This window comes from Lycium ferocissimum, unplaced genomic scaffold, assembly GCF_029784015.1.
Source record: "Lycium ferocissimum isolate CSIRO_LF1 unplaced genomic scaffold, AGI_CSIRO_Lferr_CH_V1 ctg97, whole genome shotgun sequence".
Classification (NCBI taxonomy): domain Eukaryota; kingdom Viridiplantae; phylum Streptophyta; class Magnoliopsida; order Solanales; family Solanaceae; genus Lycium; species Lycium ferocissimum.
In genome coordinates this window covers 251,702-262,144 of record NW_026727848.1, presented here as the reverse complement: position 1 = coordinate 262,144, position 10,443 = coordinate 251,702, and the positions used below count along the sequence as shown (strand labels likewise).

Here is a 10,443-nt window from a genome sequence, read left to right as displayed (position 1 = left end):
AATTTACCTGCAAATTTTTAAATCTCCAGGTATATTACGTGAGGATTTAAATTCCCATGTAATTTACTTGCGGATTTTATTGCAAATAAAATAAAAAAATTCGATGATTGGTGTTTCATCAAAGCTAATAAGCTCGACCGGGACTCTAATTAATGCTTCCCCGCAAATTCCCCACGGTATCACTAGCCGGCGCTGGTGCTGGCGCTCGTTTCTTATAAAATGTGGAACTTTTGTGTTCCCAAACGATGTGGTACCATGTTTGTCTACTACCCTCATTTCTGTCCCTATTTGCATTTACTCAAAAAATCTTTTTTGTACTCTCTCCGTTCACTTTTACTTGTTCACTATACTAAAAATAAATTTTCACTTTTATTTGTCCACTTTATCAAGAAAAGACAAACTTTTTTCTTCTTATTTTACCCCTTAACATTAATTACTCATTTCCAAATCATTCTCCAAGTCCAATGAGACTATAGACCAATTAATATGGGTATTATGATAAAATATGTACTTCATTTATTAATTCTTAAGGGATGTGCAAAGTCAAAAGTGGACAAGTAAAAGTGAACGGGGTAATCAAAATTAAAGACTTCCCCAATACAAAAAATAAAACAAAACAATTCAGAATTTCAGTTGATAAAAAGTGGATTAAATTATGACTATGCTACTTTTATTTTAAAAAAGGAACTTTCGGCTATTTCCAATTTACATTGGCACCATAAATTCTTTCCCAATATAAAAAATAACTTAATTAAACACAATACAGTGTTTAAAAGTGCTACACCAATTCTAACAAAGAATACAAGATCAACCTTGTAATGATTAAAAGTTACTAATGAAAATGATGTTTGAAAAGAGAACAAGAAGATCACTTGATACTTAAATATCAATGCTAACAAGTATAAATTAATATAGTTCAAGTTACATACTATGGTTAAATTACATCATTTAAATACATGTGGACAATAAAAAATTACTTAAATTATTTTGATCAAGTCACTTCAATAATGTTAGAAGTTAACCGAGAAGATGTTTGATGATAAAATTATTTGATCACCTGATACTTAGATACTAATCATTAATTAGTAATATACTACAGTTAAATTACATCATTTTAAATACTTGTGAAGAAATAACATATACGTACTCTTATATACAAAGTAGGATTAGCTGAATGTCTGATGTGATCATATCTTTGTTTTGTCATATTCTTTTACATCAACAATATTAAATTACGACAACAACATACCCAGTGTAATTGCACAAGTTTGATAAAAAAATATTAAATTTTTAATTTAATATAATAATAAGATTTTATGAAAATTATTTTTGTTACTCCCTCCAATTTAAGTGCACTTACTTTTCTTTTGAAACTAAAATTGTGCCTCTGTCTAATTTAGTAAGTTTTCAATTCATAAGTTTAAGACAACAAGATTAAATTTTCACACATCTTTCTTATAAGATCACAAGATTCAAAAGTCTCTCTTTATTACTTATTTATGTGCTTAGTCAAATTAAGACACTCAAAATTAAAACGGATGAAGTGTTGGATTTTTATCCGGCCAATCGGTCATCATATCTAATGAAATGTAATATTCAATCTAAATAAATATAATATCATTAACCTTTACATGGGATGAATATTTTAACTACATCTACTACAAATAAATTTAAAATATAAAATCCCCACGTAATTCCCTAGGTAATAAAATCCCCAGATAAATTCCCAAGAAAAAATCCCAGCTAAAATTGCTGAAAAAAATCCCCAAGTAATTCCCTAGGTAATAAAATCTCTAGGTAAATCCGTAGAAACAAAATCCTCAGGTAATTCCCTAGGTAACAAAATCCCCAAGTAATTCCCTAGGTAACAAAATCCCCAAATAAATCCTCAAGAAAAAATTTCCTACTAAAATCGCAACAAAAAAATCCCCAAGTAATTTCTTAGGTAATAAAATCCCCAATAAATCCCCAAGAAATAATCTCCAGGTAAATTCGCAAGTATCGCTACATGGGGAATTTCATGCGAATTCACAAAGGAAATGAAATTTTCATATTTTTGATCTTTTACCAGCGGAATTACCTACGAAATGGTACTTGAGGATTATTTTCCTCAAATAAATCCCCATGTAAAATTTTGGCGCCAAATTTACTTGGAGATTAACCTAGAAAAATTATATCCGCAGGTAAATATAATAGAGTTTAGGAATTTTTAGATTTCTGCATGAAAATCCGCAGGAATTATCTGCGGAAAAATTCCCAGGTAAAATCCCCATGTAATTCGAGTTTTTCTAGTAATGGTGATTTTTAATCCCTTGAGCAAGGAGTTTTCCACGGTAATATCTTGTCTATTTACTTACAGCACTGTCTCAGGGAGCTGGTAGATAACCAGGTCCCTCATATATTGTTTGGTGGACGCATATCCTACATCGTCTTCAACCAGAGTCTTTTCCATGCCTCTAATCCTAGCAAATTTTAATGCTCATATATTTAGTGGAAAAAATCAAAAAATTTACCAATGAATTCATTCCAAATTTCTGATAAAAATTGCGACAAGTACATTTTTGACAACTATCGATAAAAGGCCGTCAAAAATTCACATTTTTTTCAAGTAGATGTTGTTGTTGTGACTCGGATAAGTAGTGGCAAATCTGTAGATTCACGGAAACCCAGTAACTTTTATACAAACTGTATATATAACTTGAGATAGTTATGGGAACTCATAAACTTCAAATCTTGCATTCGACTTTGTAGACAAGAGTCTCATATATATTATACTAGTAAGGCATACATGAAAGTTTCTTATGTACTTCGAATTTAGTTATAATTACACAAATTTAAGAGTTTCAAAGACTAAAGATATTCTCTAAAACTAATGCAAGTCTACCATGATAAATCAGAAACTGAAAAATAGAGCCCAAGTAAAATTTCCAATTTAAAACCCTAGGTCAAACTCAGAAACAGTTAATTCAAAAAGTAAAATTGTCACCTGGCTCCAAGTACAAACAAAATAATCTGAAAGAAAACATTCAACTCAAATTCATCTTTTGGAGAAAATGATCAAATTTAGCAGCAACTTTGTTCAACAGATTAAAAAAGATTCCCGATTTTTTTTTTCCATAAGTAGATATAATTCAACTCCAAGCACATAATTTTGAAGAAATCACCTTAAATTTTGAAGAAAAGAGAGACCCGATTCAAGATATTGTGGCGATGTAAATAAATTGGTTGAATGTGAGGGAAAAGGCAAAATCAAACAAAACTGACATGCATCTAGAAAATCCAACAAAAGCTATAGCATACCAAATAAATTTCCATTAGCAACAAAGGGATGGAAATGTAATAGACAAAGAAAATTGACCCATATGACTACCTTCGGAACTCCAAATTAAACAGACAAACAATACTCCATAAGGCTCACTCTTAATTACCACTATACACTTAATTTATTTAGTGAAGTTTCACTCCAAGTGCTTTCTCCAGTTGAGAGATCATCTTTTGGTTCGGAATTGCCCTTCCATTCTCGTAATCCTGGATGATTTGCACCTTCACTTTTAGCTTCTGCATAACAAGAACATGGATGTTATCAAATTGAATTTTAAGTTTCGTGCACTGACAATTAACATAAATGATCATTTGTGCACCCTGCATCAACTAGTGCAGCTACCAACCTTTGTTAATGAGAGTGCCAATCAAAATATATATCTCATATTTAAGATATATACACTATATACATATATCCTTCCGAGGTTACCTGGGGCATGTGATCCCCCCCCCCTACTCTAGGGGTTGGTACGCATCTGATTATAGGTAACTTTCTTGATAAATATTAATCCCTTCGTCGCAATTATATGACGGTGTTTGATTGAGCACGAAGTTTAAAAATGAAAGGACAACTTTTGAAATTTATAGTCTTAAATAAGGCATATACATTTGTGTGGCTATAAATCATCTCGTTAAGGGTAAATAAAAATTTTAAAGTTAAATTGTTACTAAATAAATAAAGGTATCATTCTTTTCGTCAGACTGACTAAAGAGTGTTTTAAAATAGAAGGAGTACTTTAATCTCATAATACGATATTAACATGCTACGTGGCGGTTTGAATTTGTTTATCGAAAAATTATATTGCATAAATAACTAGGTAAAGACAAAATATTTATAACATATAATTTTTTTTTATTCCGCTTAACATATAATAAGAACAAGCATGTTCAATTCCCAAGTATGATAAGTTTAACCTTACTAGAATTATTGGTTCCGCTATTATATAAAAAATAAAATTCGATGATAATGTAATTAATAGAGTGTAACGATCCTTCCGGTCATCATGGGAAATTAGGACTCCGTTGGGAATTTCGAGGTCACGGGTGGATTCGTATGGCGTCTTTTGTATATGTGTATGTTTGTTTTGTGTTTTTGAGGCCTTAGATGAAATGTGGGGTGATAGGGAGAAAAAGCGACAAAAATCGAGCTCACTGCCCAAAACTTACCGCTGCAGTGGTAGGAGTACCGCTACAGCGGTACCGCTATGGCGGTATTGTTATGCCTCGGAAAATTCCATGTCATTGCTCAGTAAATAGACTAACGCAAGGTGAGAAGTATATGATGTTTCTACAAGTAAGAAGTAGTACTTAACGGCTCTAATTAAGATTCCAAAGCCGTTTGAGGCAAGATAAGAGAGTTCATTGAGAAAGGCGAAGTATACGTTGTGTTTCGGAGAGGTTTTACAAAGTACCGAGCTAATGTTGACTTAATGATGCGTCGAGGAAGAGTTATGACGCCCATTAGATTGTTAATGAAGCGTTAAACAAGTGCTAAGAAGGTTCCATAAGGATTGGAGATCAACGAAACGACGAGAACAAGTTCAGAGAGAAAGTGGATTATACGACCATTTATACGGTCCGTATAATATCATACGGTCCGTATAATGGTCCGTATAACCGTTACAGTGAAGGTCCATCACTGATGGAATTATATGGTCACTTATACAGACCGTATAAAATTATACGGACCGTATAAGGTACCGTATAATGGTTACAGAAATGAAGTTTGTTGGGGCAATTTCACGGTCACTTATACGGACCGTATAAGTGTCCGTATAATTCACGACGGGTCAAATTTTTTCAATTATTAATATAAGACCCTAAGTTATTATTTTCATTTTTCTCAATTCTCCACTTCTCTCTAAACCTCTAGAATATTCCACACACTTCTTTTACAAGAATTCAAGGGAAATCAAAGATCAATATCGTCAATTCAAGGGAATCAAGTGCAAGGGAGCTTTCTAGGGTTGCTAGAAGTCAAGAATCTCTTGGAAGTTGAAGCTAGGGTTTTTCTCCTATTGAGGCATTATCATCCAAAACCCATTTCTACACAATCAAAGGTGAGTTTTATGATCATTTCATGTTATTTAGAATATTGAGAGGTTGAAAGACTTGGATTATGGAAGGAAGTAGAAGATGGGTTACAAATATGAGAATAGTAGCATTTTTGAGTTATAGCTCCGCATGAATCATGATTATGTTGTAAATGATGTTAAGAATATGGGAAAAACATTATATGAGGATGAATATGGTTATGAATGACTTTGAGAGGGAAGTTTGGGAATTGGATAATGTCGAACTTGTCAAGTTATGGATTATGATATTATGAATGTTGTTATTGATGTTTGGGAGTTGTTATATCATATGGAGGAAGTTGTAGAAACAAAGGAGATGTTGCCCAATTTTCGTTAGCTTTACCCTAAGCTTAAATATGTTTCCGATTATCTAACCTTGGCACGAATCCCTTTGAATGTAGAATTACGAACTTGGAAGGAAGCGTATAGTGGCAAGTTAGAAAGGCGAAAAGGTATGTAAGGCTAGTCCCTTCTTTTCTAAGGCATGACTCCTATGACATGAAGTTCCTTTGTCTCTCCATGACCTTCTTACATTCCGGAAACTATGAGTTCATGTTTATAAAGAGCTTCTCATTAAATAAAGATAAGAGATATGTTACGAATATGATCATGATGATAATGAGCCTAAGTCTAGAAATTCTAAAGCTTATGATATGATATTTCTACAAAGCTAATGATCCTTATGTGATTCTTGATGTTGCTCATTATTGTTACACTCACCTTATAATGCTAGTCCCTTCAAGGTGAGGCTTGATGATCATGGCTACTCCATAATGGAATCGGGGGTTCTCGACCTTACGTCACCCCGATAGAGTTATAGTTGTCTTTAAGTTCTTATGCATGCTTTGTAATGAGTATATGATAATGAGATTACACCATGCCTAAATGGCCTGGCAGACACCACTAAGGCGGGCGACATATACACCATGTCTAGAGGGCATGGGCAGACACTACTAGTAGGCGGCATGAGATGGTTACCCCGGACGGGAGGCCTGGACGCGGGCTAATGATGATTACACCGTACCTATATGGTCGGGCAGCTTATATATGCATACATGATATGATGATGTTTATGATGTAAGTTAGCATGCATTATTCAGTCTAAGTGACATTCAGCTACAGGTTGTTTTCGTACTTGATGTTTCCTTATCTCTTCGACATGTTATTATTGTTCATGACTTACATACTCAGTACAATATTCGTACTGACGTCCTTTCTTTTTGGACGTTGTGTTCATGTCCACAGGTAGACAGGGAGGTAGCCCACATTCGTAGGAGGTTACCAGCAGATTTACAGGAGCACTCCATTATTCCGGAGGTGTCATTTTTGAGATATCATTTTGTGTATATATATTTAGGCACGACGGGATCCTGTCCCGTCCTTATGTCACAGTACTCTAGTAGAGACTCGTAGATGCGTATGTGTGGGTAGTAGATGTCTCATGATGACTACATTGTACATTTGTATATCATTTTTGCAACCGTGAGGGCTTATGTATATTTATGCTTTACCTTGGAGATTATATGTATTCAGGTCGAGTATGATGATTAGCATAATGAGCGGTGCTCGGTAGCCAGCTTCGGGTACCCGTCATGACCCCCTAGCCGGGTCGTGACAGGTACGTGGACATCTACAACGGTACTGCTATGGCGGTACATGGACTGCTGCCAGCGGCCACCCGTTTTCTTTGGTGGCCGCTATAGCGGGCATTGTACCTCTATGGCGGCACCGCTATGGCGGTGTAAGGACCGCCATAGCGGTCACAGTATTTCATGGTGGGCCACTATAGCGGTACCGCTGCAGCGGCGTGGTGAGCGCTGCAGCGGTCGATGGCAAGCAGTAGCCTAGGATTTTTATATTTAGTCTCATATTCTCTATTCACAAAACACCAACACACTTCCCAACAAGCACCTAGAGAGAAATTTCTAGCTAGGGCAAGATAACTTTGCGAGGTAAGTTCCATTGATTTCCATTCTATCATTCTATTCTCCTTCATTATTGTAATCATCTCCATGCGTCTTTAATGGTGGAATTGAAGTAGGAACCCTAGAATGTCAATAAACCTTCTAAATTTGATGGGTTATGGTTATTATCGCTTAATTATCATTTAAACGTGTTGGGTAGTTGCTATTTGTCATAAATTGAACATTTAGAATCATAAACTAAGTGATTTGAGACCTAGGGTTCTATAAAAATGGTGCCTTTACCCTAAAAATTGTTTGTAATGGGGAATATTTGATAGAATGTGATTATAAATTGATGGTTGATGATACTAGGGGCCTTGATAGGTTGATTATCACCTAGAAAATCATCCACCCCTTGGAATGGGGTAAGGGAAGGTATTCTTGCTTGATACTTGTGAATTGAGTATTTTTGACTCATTAAGCCTTCTATTTCTAGACCGTGAGCGTACTGAGGCTTTGAGGAAAGGAAAGGTTGTAGGAGAGTGACCTACACGTTTCAGCTCTACGTTGCGGTAGGTTACGGTCTACTTGAGTTAGACTTTGGTTAGTTGATTATATGTTTTATGATTTCTTTAGGAGAAACCATGTCTAGTTTTCATGCATGATATTGTGTGGTTAAACCCCTATGTGAAGGCGATTGAGTGTTGTGTAGGCTTCATGCCATTATTCTTGTGTGATTGAATCTGCAATGGATGTATTGTGATGAGAAGCTAATATAATCTTCTCGATGGTATTGTGACATGAAATGATGAGTTGAATATTGCTATTGAGAAGGTAAGAAACACTATTCTGTAAAAGGTATGGAAAGGCACACATGTGACCTAGATTATGGGCTCGTGGTCCGAGGATAGTTCCGAAAACGAGAGGTATATTGATATGTCCTCCGTCCGAGGTTCGTTTCGGAGCGGAGGTTGTGCTCGGGTCCGAGGAGTGTTCCGGAACGAGTGGTACATGGACACCATGGGTCCCCTGCAGGTCATGACTACTGAGCTATGACATCAGATAGCATGTGTGTACAGTGAGTGAGGTTATTGTGGCAAATTTACTTCCGTTGTGGTTTACGTGATTGTGATTCTTGACATCTTGGTGATTTGATTGTTATTGTCCTTGGTTGACTTGCTGTGATTTATTGGTATTCGTGTTTTTTGACTGGCTTGTTTATTCTATTGATTTTATGAAATATGCATGATACTAATCATAGTTGGCCTATGATATCTACCGGTGCATAGTGTTTGTACTAATACTACCTTGCTGCATTCTTTTGAGTGCAGATTCCGATACAAAGACCGCTACTTGTCCTCACATCTAGCGTGGAGGATATTTGCTGACAGATTTTAGGGTGAGCTTCCTTCCATGCCAGGCCGCTTGAGGATCTTCTTGCTATGATGTCTTTTCGTACTCTGGACATTATGGTTATTTATTGATAGACTTCAGTTCTTAGACATGTTTTAGATTAGAGTCTTGTATGATGACTTTCGGATTTTGGGTGATTTGTAATAGTTAGAACTTCCGCACTTATTTCAGTATTTTATGGCATGACACATTTCGTTTATTTGATGTTTGAATGAGTAATAACTGTTTAGCTTGGTTAATATAAAATGAATTCCGAATGGTTAGAGGTCTAGTAGGTTGGTTCGCCCACGAGGATGTAGTTGGGTGCCAGTCATGGCGGGTTAAGTCATGACATAAAGTAGGTACGCAAATAGTGTATGTTACTTTAATCCTATCAAATTTATTTTTTTAAGAATTATAGAAACCATCAGACAGTCTTCTTTGTCTATGTAAACTGCAGAGTGAGACAGCATATTATACCTTAGCAAGTTGAGGCTGAGTCATGTTTTTTCGAGCTTGCCTGATATGCTCCTTCAATTCAGTCTTGTATAAATCTGGAAAAAAAAATACACATAGGATATTGTCAACAGAAATAATTTTTTTTTTTTTAAAGGGCCAAGAAATACAACTACTCTATACAAACATGGAACTGATCAAAGCAACTGTCCCACCTCATTTTTTAACTAAAAAAAGAGAATTACGAAAAGAGTTTGCCTATATACATCAATAATGTAAAGAATAATGTATTTTCTTATTATCAAGTCAATTTGTCTGTTGCTATTGCATCAAGTAGCTTGCTTAATTTAAATTAGATATCCTGTTATAACGACGTAAATCACGTCGGTAATATAAAAATTCATCACACTATCGGGATTTAATTTATAACTTGAATCTTTTTCTAATATGTGAAGTTTTCCTGTTTACCTTGAAGTTTCACTCCAAGAACTTTCTCTAGTTTAGAGATTGTCACTTGGCTTGGAATTGCTTTCCCTGTCTCGTACTCCTGAATCTTTTGTGGCTTCACATTTATTTTCTACAAAACAATAACTGGAGTTATCCAATGGATTTAAGTTTTATATATATACTGACAATATAAAATATAAAATATAAAAAATTAAAAATTAAAAAACAGTGAGTTATAACCTTTTACAAGGTCACCAAGTGATGTTCACTACAAGAAAGTATATAAATCGCAACAAGATTTTTTATATTTGGCAACAACTTAGTTTTATTGTTGGCAAATGATTTTTTTGTTGCCATAGTATTGATTATTGTTGCAAAAAGTACTTTTGGCAACAAAAAAAAGTTGTTGCACGTTGTTGCAATAACAGCCGTTGGAAAAAGTTCATGCAACAAAATATATTTTTTTTTGTTGCCAAAAGTACTTTTTGCAACAATAATCAATCTATGGCAACAAAAAAAAAATTGTTGCCAGATATATTTTTTCTTGTAGTGGTTGGTCAAAGAAATTTACCTGCAATAACATTTTAAGTAATCTGCTTATGTAATTTTTTTTTTTAATTTTTTTTTGCATCCACCGTGTGTAGAAAATGAAAGATATATACCTTAGCAAGTTGATCCTGGCTTAGGTTCTTCTTGTTTCGGCCTTGCAATATGGCATCCTTCAATTTACTCGGTTTGGTGGGGTTATTTCTAGAAGGCGGGTGGTCTTTAGGCAGATGTACCTGGTTCTGATGGATGTTAACGATGATCGGAGGGGGAGGACGTTTTTTGGAGCCACAAATACCCAT

At 35.0% G+C, this 10,443-nt stretch overlaps 1 protein-coding gene across 1 annotated transcript; it reads right to left on the bottom strand.

The window, feature by feature from the left end:
- Positions 1 to 3,294: 3,294 nt before the first annotated feature.
- LOC132046155 (multiprotein-bridging factor 1c-like) lies at positions 3,295 to 10,443 on the bottom strand. The gene is made up of 4 exons (XM_059436712.1): positions 10,258 to 10,443; positions 9,617 to 9,725; positions 9,173 to 9,246; positions 3,295 to 3,558 (listed from the first exon to the last, which is right to left on the bottom strand). Exons 1-4 carry the CDS (start codon positions 10,441 to 10,443, stop codon positions 3,448 to 3,450), a joined length of 480 nt encoding a protein of 159 aa, XP_059292695.1. The 3' UTR covers positions 3,295 to 3,447.